Genomic DNA, 21,525 nt, shown 5'->3' on the forward strand with positions numbered 1-21,525 from the left:
TATAATTCCACAGAGTGGTAGCAGCTGCAAATGAGTGTACTTTTAATTGGGTAAATATTGTTCAACATAATTCATATAAACAAAAATTCTTTTGGTAATTTTTAAAAGGAGGAGTGGTCCTAATAGAAAAAAAAAGAAAAAATAACTTTATTTTTATAATTGTATCTGAGAAACATAAGAATTTAAGACACAATTTTGCCTATTTCTATAAATCTGCCATGCTATAAATCTATAAACCTGCCAGGATCTATAACTCATAACTCTCAGGTGCTTGTGAGAGAGTAAAAGCTTCCAACCTTAACAACCTGATTGATTTAAAATATGTTCACACTTGTAGGACTGCCACCTGAAGTATTTGCTCTTTGGCCACAAGAGGGAGTCAAAGAATACAAAAGAGTGGGAAAGCCAGGTTTGATTGAATAAACAAGGTGAATATCAAATTACAAAGGAGGAAACCAACTCAGCTGGATGTCATGAGACGCATTTTAGAGAAATGTTCAAACAAAATAATTGAAACAGTGGGAATAAAACAATGAAACCGTGTAAAGGAACTTCTCAAACCACTGAGGATGTTTCACAAGCAAATGACAAAACTGACTTTTGAAACACGCATTTCAAAAAGAGTGTATTTTTGAAATGAGTGTTTATTATGATGTTGATTAAAATAAAATTGTTTTAATGGAACTAAAAGTAGATCCACAGGTACAATTTTAAATCATAACAGAACACGTTCAGGATCTCCATTCCAAATCTGAATTTAAGATTGACACTGGGAATACAATTTGTCATGAACCTATAAGAAAATAAATTTGAAAATGTGATGAATTCATTTTTAGAAATTTTGGAACATGTTGTTGAAATTGAATTTAGAAAATGAATATATTCAATAAGGTATGGTTTTAATCTAAAAGAACATTTTTACAAAATGATATATTAAGTATTTATTAGCATTTCAATTGAAAAGGATAATAAATGTAGAGCTGTAGTTATTAAAACAATGAATAGAACATATAAAACTGAACATTTATATTCCACATGGACAGTGCAAAAGGAAAGTGATACAGACATGAACCATCAATCCCAAAATAATAATGTTCAAAATAAGAACCTCTTGTTTGAATATAAGGAAACCTCTACAGAATCAGTCTACAAATGAAAAGTTCTTCATTAGAGAAGGAAAAAAAATGTCCTTAGTAATTAATGATTTTATAATTGAAACAGATCCTTTTAGTTAATGCACTGTTTTGTTCAAAAATATTAATAATCTAAAACAATTCTCAGTTTTCCATTTTTTATATAAGAGCAGGGTGGTAACAAAATTAAAACTCACTAGAAGGGTTAGATGAACTTACCAGAAAAATTCTTTCAAGCTGATCTTGAATATCTTTCATTCCTGGAAAAGCAGCAACTCCTTGAATCATTTCCACAAAAATGCAACCAACTCCCCTAAAAAACAAGAATAAAATAAATTACAGGGCAAAAAAATCTGCATGAACCCTCGTACACACCCTGCAGATAGTTTTATTGGATTCTTCATTGTGAGTAAGTATGAGAAACATTACTGTTATTGCCTATGAAAAACTCAGACTTGTTCTTTTTACAAAACAGCTTCAAATAGAGCACTGAAAACTGCTATCCCTTTCTCTTAACAAAATTATAGCGATAGAAGGCTCTAGTATCACAAGAAATAGAATAAAGAAAAACTTCATAACCATTTATTTTATTGTTACTAGATGTGGCTCACATTTTTTTTATTTATTGGTATATGCATATAGCATCTCAACTGGAACTTTGCAGAAGACCCCCTCCCCACACTCAAGACAAACCTTGTTCAAATAGGTATTGAACTATTACTAAGACAACCAGAATAAAAATATAAACAGGTTTTGTAGATATTTATCTAAATCATGGAAGTAAAGTGATTGTTTAATTTTAATTGCAGACTGTTGTCTTTTTTTCTTTCTAACACAGAGTATTGTGTTTCATGGCATCGACATTGATGATCTTGTACAGAAACCTAGTATTGGAATAAAAAAATGTGAGGGCAATCTGGCAGAGACATCTGTTATCCCATTGATCGCCAGGGTTTGATTAGGCTGATCTGGCTGCTAAGTGGATGTCCCCTTCCTCCTCCATCATTCCATGTATGTCCTGAAGATGCGCCCTTGTTGATGAGGATGGCCATCCCAGATAGAAGTGTACCAATCTTCGGTTAAGGACATAGGAATAAAAAAGTAACTTTAACCATATGTTTGCATGCAGTTTCATGGAAGTTATATATACATGTACAGTCATGAAAAAAAACCCATAACTGCTAGCATATGAATAATTTTTAAAAAATTCTTATATTGCAACTACAAATTTAAAAAGCAAATTTGTGAGCCATTCTAATTTTTTAAGATGATAGCGCAAATCATTACAAACTTCCATTAGAAACTGCAATGAAATAAAGTGATTGGGTGCTTAAAGAACAAAGAAGACGATATATGTATACCTTCTAGAATGTATACATACTGAATGCTTTCCACACCTCCAGAGGCTTCTTTGAGTTTCTTATGACTATTTATGTAGAATATTCTATTCACAATCCATCAATAATCAGCTTCAGCAATGCTTTTGTAAAAAATTAAGCTTAATATGGAAGTCATAAAGTCATAATCAATATTTCTATGAAAACTATTTCTGTAATTGCACATTAACAACTTGAATATAATCAAAATAATTTTGCAGTAACTCACCACTATTTGGTATAGGAATGCTACCCCACCCAATTTGATTTAATATTTAATATTTAGACTAGAAAACAATAGAATGTGAGTTCTAGTCCCACTTTAGTCATGAAAACCAGTGGGATGATTTTGAACATTCTCTTTCAGTTCAATCCACTTCACAGGATTGTTGTGGGGAAAATAGAAGGAAGGAAGGAATATTAGGTATATCTAAACACCTTGAATTATTTCAAAATTAACAAAATCAGGACACCAATAAATCCTTAATTAAATAATATATATTGATATCTGATTTACTTATAAAGTAATAAAGGGGAGGGGATGAAAATATAATAAATAAATAAATAAACCTCCTCCTGGTAGTTGAATATATAGAATTAAAGTTTTGTTTCCAAAGAGGAAAAACACTCTCTGTATATACTTTTTATTCAAAAGCCTATTTCCAAAATAATGGAAAACAGTGCCCTTCTCCTTTAATGTTGGAATCATTAGAAAGATGGATTAATCCTCCTGATTCTTTGGCAGGACCCTAAAATATATTTGGGTTTGATTGGGCAAAACTACCTTTAATCACTCCAAAGAACATTTCATTTATGACCATCAATTTAAGGTTAGTATTCAATAAGGAGAGGAGAAAAGAACAAAAAGTACACCCTACTAATATGCAAGTAAAAGACTCCAATATCCTCAATTCATTCTCTTTGCAATGAACTCTAAAAACCAAAATATTAATAAATTAACATTTATTACTTCAGTAAGCTGAACTGACTTCATGAATTTTGTGTGGAATTATGTAGGTAGGATTGATAGAAAAGGATATTTGTAGTTCAGAATCCAGCCCTCTCAATTCCTGGCAAACAGATAGGGAGAAATGGACGTAGTGACAGATTTTATTTTCCTGGGTTCCAAGATCTCTGTAGATGGGGACTGCAGCCAAGAAATTAAAAGATGCTTGCTCCTGGGGAGGAAAGCTATGGCAAATCTAGACAGCACACTAAAAAGCAGAAACATCACCCTGCCAACAAAAGTGCATATAGTCAAGGTTATGATTTTCCCAGTTGCAATGTATAGCTGTGAAAAATGGACCATAAGAAAGGCTGAGTGGCAAAGAATTGAGGCCTTTGAACTGGAGAGGATTCCTGCACGTCCTTTGGACTGCAAGGTGATCAAACCGGTCAGTCCTAGGGGAGATCAACCCTGACTGCTCTTTAGAAGGCCAGATCCTGAAGATGAAACTCAAATACTTTGGCCACCTAATGAGAAGGAAGGACTCACTGGAAAAGATGCTGGAAAATTTGTGGGCAATAGAAGAACGAAACAACAGAGAATGAGCTGGCTGGATGGAGTCACTGAAGCAGTAGGCATGAGCTTAAATGGACTCCAGAAGATGGTAGAGGATAGGAAGGCCTAGAGGAACATTGTCCATGGGGTCACGATGGGTCAGGCACGACTTCGCAACTAACAGCAACAAAGTTCAGATTGAACCACAGGGTCCATGGTGTCAGAAAGCAGCTTGGCTGTTTTCTTGCAGACATTTCATTACCAAACTAAATAATATCATCGATCTTAGAAGGGAATGGGACTTGCTCTCATTTTTTATACCAGTGGCTTACTCTGTTAATGTTGGTGGAAACGATCTTGGTGTTCCTTGGTTGGGCTATTGTTTACTTCTCTGCCTCTCTCAGTAAACAACAGCCTAATCAAAGAACCACCAACATCACTTCCACAAACATTGACAGGACAACATTAATATTTATTTCTGATTTTGTTTTTCAAAACTATCCCTTAACATTTCCAGTATCAGAGTATTTTGCACCATTCTGTAACCATTAGCCAAATTTCAATATGTCTCTTTTGATTGAAATCTAATTCATTTTAGTGTCCAATTTAAAAACCCTTATCTTACTATTTTTAAAACAAAAGCATTTTCCACAAGAAGGATTCTACTCACCATACCAATTTTGAGAGGTGTCAGAGGCAGTGCAAGAGTACTGCCCTTTCACTTAACTCCCAGAGAGTTTGGAGGCCATGAGCATACCATGTTGTCACATAGCCTCTGGAACCACCAAAAACACCATGAGAATGCGGTTTCATAAGCTGCACAAGAGAAGGGTATGCTTTCACATGGCCTCTGTACAAACTTGTTGATTACAACTGTGTTTAGTACATGAGGACTACCTAAAAGTGGTGCTCCTATCATCACTAACTACAGGCCATCGCAAAGGCCGATGGGACATGTTACTATAGAAAATAACAAGAAGCAACATCACTGCAGAAAGCTACCCATTATTCAAGTTTCAAATTAATCATGGTCTCAAATGAACTATAAATACTCTAGAAAGATATACAATGTTCTGTCTTTCTCTTTAATATCCTACTGATCTCTACCTCCAAAATATAAAAGGAATGAAAAATCTAAACTGGAGGGATGCATCAGTGAGGTATTAAAGTGGACATATGAAAGATATATATCAAGAACCAAACGGGTTCACTGCTTTTGCTTAGATAGCAGAGGACTGTAAAAATCAAATTCCAGGACCTATACAGCTTCTAGTTTTATATTCTTCTTTACTTATCAGTGCAAACTAAAAGGGAAAAGCAACAATGAAATCCTAATCATGTCATGTTGTTTAGCATCTTTCTCCTCTTTTGCTTAACCACAGGACAAAAGCTAGGAAAGATAAAATAAATAAAAATAGAAAAAATCATATTTAACTTTCAGGATTACTTTGTTGACATTTTTTTAAAAAATACATGGATTTATACTTGTAATCATATTAAATAAGAATACTAACTATCCTAAAAGAAAGGCACTAAAATAATAAACTGGAGCAGATTTATATTATATAATATTTCTAACATATTACAAATCACTTAGTTATATGGTGAGACGGACTAGTACACTATAATATATTCCACAATGATTCCCACTGCTTGTTTTTACTATCACTAATGCCATGGATAGCTTCATTAATATTCTTAAATAGCTAGTGGCTATTTACACAGAAAGCTGGAGAATATTAATATTGAATATGAATCATTAGCTTTTGGTTACTTTCCAATGACATACAGTGACAAATGAAGTGTATAAATAGCTTACAGCCACTGCCACCTGCTTCCCACCATTGTCCTATGGTTAAATTTGTATTTCTTTGCCTTTTTAAAAAAAAACCTTAACAACTATAGCAACCAAATACTGTAATTTCCAGATGAAGGATTTATGACTGATGAATTATGAAAATTAAGGGATAACTTTCACAATTTGCATACATGTATAGATGTGCAAATAGTACCCATGAATATACTTTATTTCTATTAATTTCTCCATTCATATTTCCACACAAATCACATTGTTATACAGCACACATCTCTTCCTCTATTACAGAGGAATCAAAAATAAAATGTAATGTACAAGTAACCACAAGTACAAATATTATTTTCTTCTGTATTAATTTCTCAATAACATTACCCCTGTGTTATACTGTTTCTGATGCTTATCCAGGTATAGGCTTTCTATTGTAATTTAAAATAATTATAGAATTTCTATAATAGAAGATAGTAAACACAGTTATAGGCAACCTGAAATAGATTGAATTGCTATCTATATAATTCTAAAGTTATTGTGTCTTTTGTAACCTTCAATTAGGTGAAACGATGGATCATAGGGCAATGTTTGAAACAAGATAACTCAAATGGGCCAGAATGCTAGTTTTTCCATGGGAATGAAATTTGTTAAAGTTGTGGCCACTTTAGCACTGCTATGCTGCCACAAACAGATTATTTCAATGCTTCCTGAGAGTTTCCCATAAATACATAGGAAAGCCAGCAGGAAGAATAAACTTGTTTGTGATTACTGATGTTCCATACCAACTTCAAACAAATAAATGGGGCTGATAGGGAACACAGGCAAAGGGTACAGGTTGGGGATGGTACATGGGGAAAACATGAGAGATGTCATGTATTTATATGGAGTACATGGGTTGGGGCATAGGTGAATGTTAGATAAGAAAATGCTTCTGAACAATGAGTCATGGATTGTCTAGTTTAATAAATATGTTTTGCATATTTATATTTATTTATTGCAACCTGCAATAAAATAAAAAAAGGAAATGATAAAAATTTAAGAAGAAATCTAAACTGAATTAAATAATTTCAGACAGTCATTCTAGGAAGATGTTTCAGGCATAGGCTTGCAGGATAGGAAAATGCCAAATAAGTTTGGATAGTTGAAGCAGTGATGCTGGTTAAATAAATGTTACAATGCAGAATACATCTAGGTGCAGTGGTTCTAATGCAGTATTTCAGGCAAACTCTGCCCACAGCCTGGAGTTTGATTTTGATTCAGTTTTGCATCCTTCCAAGCTCAGTAAAATGAGGAACCAGAATGTTGGGGGCAATATGCTGACATTATCAACTGCCCAGAAAGTGCTGTAAAGCACTATGGAACACTATCTAAGTCTAAATGCTATTGCTATATGTCTAGAAATAAACAAGAAAAATGATGAGAATAATAATAATTGATTCTAAGATAAAAGGAAAATTATTCTGGTGGAAGGCTTTAAAATTGTTCTCAAAGGTCAGAATTTTTTGACAATATACTGACAGAAAAAATAGAAAATTCTTATTTGGAGCATTTTTTAGATAACTACAGTAAAAAAAATATAAAATCTAAAACAGACCACCCATAACCAAAATCAAAATATATTGCCTATATCTGTGTTTACCATTTTGTTCAGTTGAACAAAATAAAACAAAAAAACAGATACAACAAAACAGAACAAATAACTCTACCACAAATCGTCCAAATCATCTAAATAAATCTGTGTAATAGTTTTTTGAAAAATAATAACATGGGGGGAAATTTCAAGTGAAGTTAGACAACTCCATAATCTCAGGACTACCTCTAAGATGGCAATAAAATAGCAGAATATAAATTTAATACACATATAAACTGGACTGGACTCATAAATTTGGCAGCCTTTTGAAAAGTCTGCTATAGTCTAATAGTATGGAAATGAATCACTGTGCTAAGGGCTGTATTATATGGTATAATTTTTTTCCATTCAACCATACCTGGTTATTGGAAACTGCCTGGACAGTCCCCACTATTTTGCTATAGTAAAATACAGAAAATAATGCTGCTTCTGCATGACAAAGCATATAAGGTGGGCAAAATTATACATGAGCACAGAGCTGGTATTTTAAAATATATTATCATATTTTTTGGAATAGATTCAGCTGAAATTCAGTTGAAGACAATGTGTAACATTTAAATGCTGCTATCAGATGTACCCAAGAACTGCATATATCTACTTCAACCAGTTTGATATATTTGCTCCAGACTGCAGGTTGAAATTGTTCGATATTTTGCAGAAAATGAATTATAATTTTGGTGGATTCATATATTTGATAGATGTAATCAGTAATGGATCATTTTTCACCTGGAACAAAAGCATTTTTCCTGAAAGGTCCTTTATGTCTTTTTGACTTTTGAATTAGAAGACCTACAACATGAGACCTCAATATTTCATGATTATTAGTAACAAGATATTGTTTTTGTCTTCCAGCTATGATTAATTTTACTTTGGAAACAGTCATATGTATTACAAGGAAAATAAGTTTTTGATTGGTTTGATAGCCTCCCTCAGAATGAATTTTATTTTAGAAATCTTATACTATTAAAATATCTATATAAATGTTTCAAAACTAAGAATATATTTCTGTCAAAATTATGATCATTGAATTTATCTGATCAAAAACTGGTAGTCATTTTTAATCAGAATAAATGACAACATTCAATTAATTTATACATACCATTTTCATATCCTTAATGAAAATCAATAATATGAAATTACATTTTCATGACCACAAAAACAGAACAAACAAACATTCCCAGAAGTAATACTTCTTAAGGGAAATGTTGTCTGTTGATAGCAGAACCATATTTTTGGACAAAACTTTAGTATAATGCAGGAACTGCAAGAGTCCAAACTAAAACAGAGAACAAATGAACTTAGAATTTCCGCCCAAGTTAAGCTTATTACCCAAATTTTCCCTTCAGTTATGCCACAGTAACAGAAATCTGTTTATCTACAAAGTAAGTACTTAATCACATAGGCAATGTTGGAAGATTCATATTCTTTTTGTTGTTGGTACTCCAGAAACAAATGAAATGTTTTACAATTTGCTATAGAAGCTGATTGCAATATCATGTGCAGTAATTTTTCAAGCACAGATGGTAGAGAGAAATGTGTTTTTTCTAATTAAACGACATGAAAATTGATTTCAGAAAATGAAAATGAAACAGTAACATTCTACTTCCATGCCAATTACTGTATTCCTCACCCTCTCCTTCTCCTCCCACACAAAGAAAGTGCACATGCAGTCTTTTATTTATGTTTGATAAAAGACATGATGAAAAAAAAATCCTTTGAAATCTAGCATTCTTAATTTCCTAAAATTTGGTTGGTGAAAAAATGTATAACAACAGCTATTGTCTTCCAGTGTACTTACTACCAGGATCCTGGATGCTTGGAACTTAGCAGAAATGCTAACTGTCCCATCTTCAAAACAATGCTTCTACATTTTAAAAGCTGAAGATAAAACCACCAGTAGTTATATAATTTCTTCCATGTACAGACTAAGTAATTGTAAAAATTCTCCAAGGAAACCTAAATTTTAATATATGATAAACAAAAGTCTTCAAGACATTCCAAAGCAATACAATGAAAATAGGGAAGCTTTTTCTGTAATAAGTATCACTGACCTACAAAGTTTTCTGGCCTCCTTTCATCTGATCTGGCAAATGAAGTTTAATTACTGAGGCTGCTTGTGCCTCAATAGGTGCTGCTTAGAGAATGCTATTGCAGTGTCCTATTATTGTGAGTGGTATTATAAATGTTTATTCCTTAACTTAAAGAAAGAAGAAGCAAAAGTCCCCCAAATGTTAAACCATCTGAATGAAAACTAGGACTGTTTTATCAAATGTTTAGATGGCAGGAAATAAAATTCATAAAAAGTTTGATAGGTTTGAGAAATGGGCTAAAATAACTGAATGAAATTAAACAGTCAGACAATTTGTTCCTTTTCAATCTTCTTTCAGTAGAATTTAGAAATGCATTACACAAATAAAGAGCACCATATTGGTTACGGTTCACTGGATTCTTTGTCCCATTAGGTTTCTAGATAGGTATGAATAAACTACAATCATAACTTGCCAAATATACAATTTGACCATACAAGTCAATATGTCCTTAATATATGGATTCTTTAAAAGTGCTACATTCTTACCACATATCAAGGCAAGTGGAATATTCTGTTGAGCCTAAGAGAACATCTGGAGGTCGATACCAAAGGGTTACCACTTCATTAGAGTATGTGTGACTAGGGACAGATTTAGCTCTTGCAAGACCTGAAGAATAATGCAAATACAACAACAGAAAGATAAGAAAATGTGCCTTTAATAATCTTGCTCATAACACTGCTTGAAAGACAAGTTTGATCATTGTATGTTATTTTAATCAAAGAAAACTAATATTAATTTCCATCACTCAACCATTGTAAAACAAAATGAAAACTCATCATCATAACAAAGATTGCAACAATAAGATTTATCCTCATTACCATCTTTTTAAAAGCTCTGGTGTCTATAATTAAACAGAAGAAAATATAATTGATATAATTTAAAAACTACTAAAGATAACTACTAAATATTAACATGCAGACATATCCTTAAGCATCAGCAGCTAAAATAAAGAATATAACCAAAATAACAAGAAAAATATTACATCTTTACCTATTTTATACTAGAATTATTTCAAGCTTTAGGCATATGCTATACTGGAGCATGCTAAAGAATGAAAAAATAGTAATTTTCCCTACTATTTTAGCATTTAATCCATATATTATTCTTTGAAGTTCATACAGTGGGTATCTAGAACTATTATAACTGATAAAGATATGTGGAACATCAAAAATTTTAAAAAAATTATCACCAAAGGAAATTTATTTTTCTTAAATCTCATTGCAGGTTGATGCAAATGGGAACATGAATAAATGATTTTAAAAACTGTGGAGAGGTGAGTGTTATGGGAAAAATTGTGGTAAGTAGTAGAATTGTCTTTATTGATTTATGCCATTCAACAAATTAAGCCGGCATTATGCTCTGTTATATAGAAAAATATACTGCCATATGGTAACTGTAGTGTCCTTTTTAAAATTTTGTTTTCTAAATAACCAGACTGAATGTCAATATATTATTAAAGTGTGCTTGAATAGCCTTTTTTTTTTTTAAAAAAAAGATCACTGTAATTAAATGGTAATATGTCTTGGTAATTAGGCAAAAAAAAAACCCAAAATAAATAAAGCTACTAACTATGTTTGAATACTTTTGCTAGCATTAGCAATTTGAGAAAGAATATATTTCTTTCAAAAATTGCTCACAAAACCAGTATACCCTTGAAGTTACTGCTATTTTCAGAAGATCAATTGAACAAATGCACAAATGTCAATATTTTTATTGAGGCTGTAGCCTGCGAAAGCTACTGCCTCAGACACAAGATATACTCTGTCATATTCTGAAAGTTCAGAATCAAAATCATCAGAGTCTTCCCTTCCTCTCCATTGAAGGTGAAGAAAATATGTTGGATTTGTTTTAGAAGAAGCAAAGGAAATTAATACTGCTTGTACAGCCACTAAATTATCAAGAAGTGGAATAGTCCAAAGAATTGAAGAATAATCTAGGTAATTGCCACTATGAATATCTAGCATTTATATATATTTTATAAAGAGCTTCAATCTTCATTGGACAATCCTAAACTTTATTTTGCTGGTATGTAAAATTAAGGATATAGTGTGATAGCTTGCACACACTGTTAAGTTTTTTTTTATTAGAATGTTGATCTCTTCAAATTTGTTGGCCATTCTGTTATTCTCCAGATTTGGTGTACTGATTGGACTGGATAGAAATATTATTTTTCTGTTGCTTGCCATGTTTCTATGAGTATTACATTAGTCCCTGCAGCCTTCTGACCGATTGAATGCTATTCTAACTTTAATACCAGAGATTCTTATAAACAGGGAGTATCTTGTAAGAGGCTGTAAACTGTATCATATTTCAATATCTCATTTAATTTTTGTTTGATTTCTTTGAAATAAAACCTGTTTATTGGTGCTAACATATAACATATAAGTTGAAGCTTGGAATCCCATTTTCAGTTCAGAAATTTTTTTGAAAGATTTTTTTCCCCAGGCTTATTTTTCTATCATCTATGTCTTGACATATGCTATTGTAATACTCCTTGTCTCTTCAAACATCTCTCTCTGAAATTCCTTTTTAAGTTCCTTTCTGATATTTGTGTCCTTGGTTTTGACTTCTTTAATTTCTTTGACAATTTCCACAGTTTGTTCTGTCATCTAATTTTCTTTTGTTTGACAGTCAATGATTGCATTTTACTGGTTAAGGCATCAGCTATAGACCCAGGAAAGTGAATTCTTGTGCTTCTTTAGACATAAAAATTTGGAATTTGGGCTAATCATACACTCATGCTGAGCTCACAGGGTTTTTTGGTTGTAGAAAAAATAGGAGTAAAGATTGTTAGGCATGTTCACCACGTTGAGTTATAAAAATAAAAAGCATCTTTAAAAATTGTTCTTGCTATTCCCTGCTTGGCAATATAAGGAACACCATTATTTCTTAGTTTTTCATGTCCTAAGTATAAATAGTGTGATTTTTTTTTTACATCTGAAATGTCCAAACCCATGCTCATTCCCAATTTTCTGATGCGTAAGATGTCAATTTCTAAATTTCATTTCATTCATTCTTTCACTGTGTTCAGCTTCCCCATGTTCATGCTTCTTATGTTCCATGTTGCATGTGTTTTCAGCTTCAGATTTTCTTTTCCTATATGGCAATACCACCAATTAAAAGTTCAAAAAGTTTTAACCTAGCCATATCATTAGTACACTGAAAAATCATCATCTTTTCCTCAGTGGCATGTGGAGTGCCATCTGATCTGAGAGGTTCATCATCTGGTATTATATTGTAAATCATCTCATGTTTTCTTTCTATGTATTTTTTTCTCAATGTAAGTATAAAAATGATTTATCACTGCGTTCTCCCTCATTCCTCCATATGAATAGATACAAGTCACCTGCTGGGCAGCTGGGAAGACCCTCAAGGGCTTGGTGACTCTGTTGGGGATATACAGTATTCTCTTGGCAAGCAATTCCAAAGTTCTTCATTCATTTTTTTCTAGGAATTCCCCAACACCATGAAGAGATAGCCCAGTAGCAGTGATGGTGAACCTTTTTGTTGTTGTGTGCTGAAAGCGTGCTTGTGTGCGATAGCGCCCATATTCATGCGCTGGCACCCACAATGCAACATCCCCCCGTGCATGCGCATGCAACCCCCCCACTCCCTTACCTGCACTGCGCATGCCTCCCAGCTGATTTTTGGCCTATTTGAGGCTGTTTTTACCTCCCGGGTGCTCGAAGGAAGCCTCTGCAACCTCGAGAAGCTGAAAACCGACCCGTTTCAGCACTTCTGGAAGACCAGTTTTTCAGCCTCCCAAGGCTGCAGAGGCTTCCCTCAAGCCTCTGGGAGGCTGAAAACTGCTTCAAATGGGCTGAAAATCAGCTGGGAGTCGCAAACATATGCAGTGCAGTTAAGTTTGGCTGGAGCTTGCGTGCCCGCACAAATGGCTCTGCATGCCACCTGTGGCACATGTGCCATAGGTTCGCCATCACGGCCCAGTAGGATTGGGAGATGGCAAATATCATTAAACTTCATGTAATTATTAAATAATAAATTGTAATATTTCCCTATCTAGCAGGGAGACAATGTCATTTGTAGAAGAAAGCAGCATTTAAGTCACTGAATCTTCTTTTCAAATCTTCCTTTTCAGTTGTAAACAATAGCATTGTTGTTTGAATACTTCTATAATTTGTTTTCATCAATTTGCTTATATTTTATTATCTTAAATTTAAAATAAATATTTTAAATGCAGTTAGTTCTATTTATTTCTCATGAGATTAGTCTAACTTCTAATGACAGGCTCAGGCATTGTATTATCTAACTGCTGGCACCTGTTCTACTTGGATGCAGTATTGAAATTATTACTTTTTTCTTCCCTGTATTTGAAACTTGGCATAAGTTGCCATCCAAATATTGGGAAAGGAAACTAGAATATGTGCCCTTATATGGTTTCTGCTGCTGGTAGGGTCTACTATGATTATACTCCAAAGCAAAAGATTAAGTTGAGACTGGTCTTTAATCTGCAATCTACTTGTGAGCTCAGCAATTCCACTATTTAAAAATTATTCAATATTTTCACATCTTTTAATGAGCATATTTAGAAAAAGATAGGACAATTTCATAGTAGCAATTATAATCACTGCACTTAAATAATTTCAATATTAAAATAATATAGGCCTTAAAGTTATATCTAATATGAAATTAGATCTAAAGCAATGTGGGTTTTTCCAACTAGTCTTAGTAAAGAAGCCAGTTTGCTAGAAACCAGGAGACTGTGTGTTTTTAGTTCTAGGCATAAAGTTTTTAGTTCTAGGCATAAAGCCAGCTGGGTGCCTTTGGGCCAGTTACTCTTCTCTCAGGCCTAGGAAGCAACCAATCTAAGATTTCAAAGAAATCGTCAAAAACTTGTCTAGGTAGTTGCAAGGAGTCAACACTGGCTTAAAGACAAAAAACAAAACAAAACGTCTTAGTAAAAACCTATAACTAGGTACCAGGTACAAATTTTAAGGCACACTGCAATATTTTGTCCTTTTGCTTTAAATGCAATATTTAAATATTTGCTATATTTAACATTGTATTTAAAAACAAAAGTAAATTATAGGTGATCAGAAGGAAGAACAAAGTGATGAAATATTCAAGAAACACACAACTATGATTTAACAGGTCCAAATTATTTAAGTAATTACACTTTTTCATGATCAGCAATCTGAGCTATCAAACAATAGTTCAGCATCTTAGAAATAGTTGTATTATTGTCATTATATTATAGCATTACCAAACACCTAAAAGACTACATTTACTTTAAGACCTTCAGCTTACAAATAAATGTTCATTATATCATTATTGGCTTCTCCAATAATGGCAACATATTTCATATTATTTGTGAATCCATACATGAATCCTCATCCAAAATTTATCTAACTGCTTCTTCCAGCTGAGGGAAAACTGTAGAACAGGATTAATTAGCACAGCATGTGCAATCACTTTGTTTAAGGATGTCTTGTCTATTTCCATGGTTACACTATAGGAAGCCATGCACTCTCTTTTTATAATCAGGGTTCCTGATATTGGTAGATATGGGAACTTTTTAAATTTTCAAGTGAGAGTGAAAGCAAAAGCAAAATAATGAACAGACAACATTTGACAATTTTGGCCTGACTTTAAGTGACTTCATGACAATTCTGTGAAGGGCCTTTCAGACCTTTCTCTTTGATAAAATTAATAAAAAGGTCAGTATGGAAACATCCTGCTGCTATACCTGAATTCTTCACAGCAACAAGATGAGTAATAGTTAGCATATCATCTAATTGTCAAATTATCCTATGTCCAATAAAAAAAATCTCAAGAAAAGAATAGGTGAAGGACATGCGTTATTTACTTTATATCAGTGTCACTACTTATTCCACATATTCAAAGACATCTAATGCCAACTAAATGACTGTTTATTAACAACATTACAAATGCAGTTAAACAATGTTTCTACATTATCGATACCAGTAAATAGTATTAATATTTGATCTAGCAGTTATGGCACCAGGCTAGAGACTGTGAGTCCCACCTTATCAGTGAAAATCAGCTGGATAACTTAGGGTTAGCCATTCTCTCTCAGCCCAATCCATCTCACAAGTTTATTATTGTGGAAAAAAATAGGGGGAAGATGTGTTCAATATGCTTACCATCTTGAGTTATTTTGTAAACATAATATAGGAGGGATACAAATGAATAAATAAAATAAAGATAAATTCACCATACAAAGGGTAGTCAGGGGTGGGATTCAATGGGTGTTACTACTGGCTCGGAGACTACGTTTTGCATGTGCATATAAAAAACCTTCAGCTGTGCAGCCTGGACAGCTGAAAAGTACTGCATGCAGGTGTGCAGCATTTGAAAAACCACTTTTTTCCTGCTTTTTCAACTTCAGCTGTGCTGCGCAAAGCAGCTGAGGTTGAAAAAGTAGGAAATAAAGGATAGGTAAGAGCCCGGGTGGGTGGGTGAGCCAACAGGTTCAGTGTCTGCTGCTCTTCAGAGCTACCGGTTCTATAGAACCGGGCAGAACCGGTAGCATCCCACCCGAGGGTAGTTCACTAAACAAAATGAATTTTAAATTAACACTATCCACCTTTGTAAGGTTATTTTTCACAATAACAGGGAGGGAAAACATTCTGGTTCCCAATAATTGTTCTATGATCTTTAAGAAATCACAGAGTCAGTTACTGGCAGAAAAGAACAGAAAATATCTTCAAAAAGATTGGGAAAAGAAGGTTTGGTCTGTTTGATACTGATGAGAAAGACATTGACAAAATGAGGAGTATCAGAGAGCAGCAGCTAGCAGTATTGGGAAGTTTAGCTTGGAGAAGAGAACACTGCAGGGAAACATGATAGTTCTCTTCTAGTATCTGAAAGGCTCTAATATAGAAGATGCAGAATTGTTCAGAAGATATAACAAGAAACAATTGATTTAAATTACAAGGATGTAATTTAATTGGCTAGAAATAAGGAAAACTGACCTAAAATTCTAGTATTAATGAGACCATAATATGCCACAAATAAATGAGAATGTCCTGAAATAACCTATACAGGACCAAATTTGTCCAGTTGTGCAGTAAATAGCATCCTATTAAATTACTATGAAACTCTGGAATAAGATATTATGCATATATGTACTACTTAGAAATCTTCTGAAACAGAACAAATCTGACTTGGAAAAAATAATTTGTAAAGAAAACACTACACAGTTATCCTCATTTAGCAACTGCCCAAAGAAATATTGTTTGCAAATATGACTGTAATTAAACAGACATTAAAGTCCATTTTCTAACCAATGTGGCATTTAGGGCAACAAACACCTTCCGTGTGAAAATGACTAAGGAGTGGCCAGTTTTAGGCAGCAAATGAAAGTAAGATAGAGGGTTCTTATCAATTTATTAAGGTCACATGGTTGAGTTTGTTAACCTTTTGTTAGTGCATTTTAAAGTAATATTTTTTTAGCTGTCTGAAGAGAAAAACAGCTAAAGAAGACATAGCTTGTTCAACCAATCTGCCCCACAAAGGGGGAGGGAAATGGGAAATATGGGTCAGGCACAAAATACTATATGAGAAAATTTTATCTGAATAAAATGGCAGCAACAAATGATCTTTGCAGTCTCTTTCTCTCTCTCTTTGTAGTCTCTCCCATACTTAAGTAGCAAAATCAATAAAATTCAATATAAATATATGCGCGCGCTCACACACCGGATATATATATATATTTGCATTTCTTTTGTGTATGATATTACTGATATTGTTATGAGTGAGTCTTCTATGTAGCGGAATAGTTATGGTTTGAAAACTGTATTTATATCCCTTTTTCCCTATTTGACAAATATTAATGTTTCTCTCTTTTAAAATTTCATTTAAAAGCCCGTGATAACTAAAATCTTGCAGCTATGCATTCTATGTTTTCAAATGATCTCTTTAATACTCAAATGGAAGAAAGGGATGATCAGCAACAAGATAAATGGACTCAATTATCAGTGGCAAAGGACACACTATTACAAGACCCAAAGGGCGAAGTTGGAGACAGAACAACCTGAAGGAAGTCTATGGGACCACTAACAATACCAACTAGATGGCACACAATCAAATATGAAAGATGAAAGATATTTCATTCTTTTGGTCTTTTGTGGGAACAGGAAGTAGAAGTACTGTATGCTACCTTGAGTTGAATAAATAAAGGCAAACTAAATCAAAGACATATGAACTTGCTGCATTACCTGTTTCATTTTCTCTACTGGTGGCCAAAGTCAACTTGTACTGTAACTAAGAAGAGAACGGCTCAAGCCATCTCTCAACATTGCTTACATCATTATCAAATAATCTTGTAATTAATGGCTTGCCTACCAAAATCTGCCAGTTTCAACTCCCCAGTGTCACTGATCAGAAGATTTTGGGGTTTCAGATCCCTGTGCAAAATGTAACGGTGGTGGATGTACGAAAGTCCTCGCAGCAATTGAAATAAAAATAACTGAAAAAGAGGGGGGAAAACATGTTCATTAATATTTGTATGTAGTGCATTGCCTTCCTACATAAAGATAAGAATGCAATAATGTGAAACGTTATTAATATAGATATTATTTCAAACCAGGATTTTTAACTGAACCTACAGGAATTAACACACACACACATTTCACTATATCCAAGTGCATAACCCTCCTTTCACAATTCTCAATAGTAATTCCATCAAAAAATAAATTGTATCAAATAACAGTTATATTCTATTTATTTGCATAGTTTATAGATTAGATGACAGCCTAAAGACAGGTGTGTACACTTGCTAATTATAGAGAATAACAGAACATGGAAAGTAGTGATACACAAGAACACATTCCTTACAAGAAAAAAAAATAGGAATGAAAAGGGATTATACTCAAAGATATTTTAGCTGCAGCAAGTCATTCAAATCTTTATTTTGAAAGCTCAAACTACGAACAAAGCTATTTTATTATTTTTCATTCATCTACAGTAGCTTTCAGAACTGACAATGAGATTAGCCATTTTCTCGGTATGTCAACCGCTGTGCATTTTATATATTATTAAAAATTCAGACTTGTATGAACAATATTTGTCAAAATATTACATCAAAAACTGTCTTGGATGCTGACAAAATATTATTATTCCATGCGAACTTCACAGAGGTTTAAGGCAAAAGTAAATCCTTTGAAAAATAATTGTTTTAACATTAATATTGATAAAAAGGTAATTTGATAATAGAGACAAACAATACACATTTGATTTTGTAGTGCAGTGTATTTTAGAAGATTTATAAAATTTATGTTATTATAAGTTTTTAGATTCAGTATGCTGAATGAAATAGTTCCTAATTACTTATCCAGCTCAGTGCTATATGAACTTGAAACTATGATTATGAAAGAAGTTAATGTAAAATATGGAAGTACAGAAATATTTCATTTCTTTTCTTATATACATATACACTACTTTAAAAAGCAGTCCTCTGAAAAGCAAATCCTTTGTTGAGGATTATATTTACTAATAAAATACATGAATAATATTAGAACTTTCAAACAGAAAAGCTGCACTGCAATAAAAGAATTGAAGCATTTTTAAAAAAATTGAAACTATATTATAAAACTTTATTTTGAAAAAATACAGAATTAGGATTGTTGAAACAGCTGCATGAACGTTTATTTCTGACTCATCCACCCACCCCTTACTGACATTTTTTTTCCAGGAAGAAAAACATAGAAAATTAATTTAAATTATTGCAGCCTCCTGGCTGAATTCTTGCTAATGTAAAAGTTTCAAAAAAGTTCACTGGAGTTAAAACGTTTCTTCTTATCTCCCATTGCAACTCACAACAATTTTAGGTTAACCTCCGATTACTGTAAAAGTTATACACATAGAAGACAATACAACTCAAGTATTCTTCTAACACTTTTATGTGCTTTGTACAGAAAAGAATTCTTATTTACCCCTCTTAATTAACATTAATCTATGGAGGGGAACTATAGCAACACCCCGATACTGGATCGCCTATGCCCAGTTCAAAGAATTCAGTAAATTTATTTCTTATGTTCTGTTGCATTTTTCAATGTATTAATTAGAAGCTATGCTTTATTAATGCACCCACTAGTTAATTTCTTGGACTGGTTGGATGAGGATAATTTATGCTACACAACCAAATGTGTAAATTATCTTTAAAAGGTTCTGTTTCATCAGTATTTTTCTTATCAAGTTTTAAACTCAAAATTAAAAATCTATTTGGTTTGAAATAGACAAGACATTAACCAGACACCATAGCCTCTGCCTGCCAGCTTTCCCAGCCACTCACCCTATACCCGTGATAGTGAACCTATGGCATGCATTGACTCTGGGTGCTGGCATGAGAGTGCAAGCGTGCAAGCACAATTTTTGGCACAGATGCCCAAAGGGGTTAGCCACCACTACCTTACATGAACATCAAGTGAGAGCTGCACTGAAAGCTATGAATCCCAGTAAAGCTGCAGGTCCAGATGGGTGCTGGGGATAGTGGTAAAGACTTGTGCCCATCAATTAACAGGGGTCCTGACAAAGATCTTTAACATCTTCCTGCAAACAGCTGCGATCCATCATGTTTGAAAACAGACTATTGTCTCAGTCCCCAAGAAAACAGCAATTAACTGCCTAAATGACTACAGACCTATTGTATTAACGTCAGTAGTGATGAAATGCTTCGAAAGACTAGTTCTCCAACACCTTAGAACATGCCTCCCACCAGACTTTGACAAACATCAGTTTATCTATACGGGGAACAGGTCAACAGATGATGTCATAGCCACTGCCTTACATTCTGTAGCGAACCATCTGGAGAAAACTCCGGAAAATCCGGAAACTATGTCAGGATGCTTTTCATTGACTATAGCTCGGCCTTCAATACTATCCTGCTGAGCATCCTTATCGAAAAGCTGACAGACTTGGATTTTCCCTCTTCCATCTGTGACTGGATCAAAGATTTTCTGAGGGACCGACCACAAACAGTGAGGGCTGGGTCTGTCACATCCACCTCCCTGAAGCTTAGCACTGGCTCTCCAAAGGGCTGTGTGCTCAGTCCCTTATTCACTGTACAAACATGATTGTGTATCATCTGAACCATCCATTGTGATCATTAAGTTCATATTGGGTCTCATTACAGGTGGAGACGAAACAGCATACGGGGGGAGGTTCAAAAATTATCATCTCGGTGCCTAGGAAACAACCTGCCTGAACCTAAACATCAGCAAGACAAAGGAGATGGTGTTAGAATTCCAGAAGGGGAGAGAGGAACCCACCCGACTACCTCAAGGGGGGCTGTGTGGACATTTCCTCCTTTAAATTCCTGGCTATGCTTCTATGTCTCCTACCCAATGGTAGGAGAGTGAAGAAGTGCTGACCGGGATGTGAGTCATCCCTGAGATCTTACCTGGAAAACCAACACAACTCAGGTGGCCAGAAAGGCCCAACAGAGACTCCATTTCCTTAGGGTCTTGCGAAAAAATAAAGTGGAACAACGACTGATGACCTCCTTTTACTGGGCCACAATAGAAAGCATCCTCACATATTGCATTACAGTGTGGTATGCTGGCTTGACAGCTGCAGATAGAAAGACTTTACAGAGGGTGGTGAGCACAGCACAAAACATCGTGGGCTGTTCCCTGATACCACTAGATGATATGATAGCTAGAAGAGTGAAGAAAATTCTCAGGGATGACTCACATCCCAGTCAGCACTTCTTCACTCTCCTACTATTGGGTAGAAGACCTATGTCAGCATAGCCAAACATACCAACAGGCTAAAGAACAGTTTCTACCCTTGGGCTGTCAGTCTTCTGAACAACTGTCAGACTTCTGAACAGACTTCATGTCAACATAGTATGATAGACTTGTGGGGCCAGGGGTGACTTCCAGTGGCATTTCCATCGTGGACAGAACGAAGACCATGATCGTGAGAGGCTTTGATCCATACTCTCCCTGTTAGAGGGCTCCAAGCAGGGCCAGAACCATCCTGTAGGTGTGGGGAAGAAGGGGAAGA

At 34.1% G+C, this 21,525-nt stretch overlaps 1 protein-coding gene across 6 annotated transcripts in view; it reads right to left on the bottom strand.

Annotated features, from left to right (window-relative positions):
- The window catches only part of CDK14 (cyclin dependent kinase 14), a 249,999-nt gene that overhangs the window by 93,706 nt on the left and 134,768 nt on the right, over nucleotides 1-21,525 (bottom strand). For all 6 annotated transcript variants that reach the window (XR_015740368.1, XM_026716071.2, XM_087917907.1 and 3 more), the window contains 3 exons: nucleotides 17,863-17,986; nucleotides 10,020-10,140; nucleotides 1,353-1,446 (listed from right to left, as the gene is read on the bottom strand). Coding sequence is in view for 5 of the 6 variants with exons in the window: in XM_026716071.2 (XP_026571856.1) it covers nucleotides 1,353-1,446; nucleotides 10,020-10,140; nucleotides 17,863-17,986 (339 nt within the window). In the remaining variant the exon portion in view is untranslated. The remainder of the gene's footprint in view (nucleotides 1-1,352; nucleotides 1,447-10,019; nucleotides 10,141-17,862; nucleotides 17,987-21,525) is intronic.

Source organism: Pseudonaja textilis, chromosome Z, assembly GCF_049901715.1.
Source record: "Pseudonaja textilis isolate UNSWEBS1 chromosome Z, rPseTex1.2, whole genome shotgun sequence".
Taxonomy (NCBI): domain Eukaryota; kingdom Metazoa; phylum Chordata; class Lepidosauria; order Squamata; family Elapidae; genus Pseudonaja; species Pseudonaja textilis.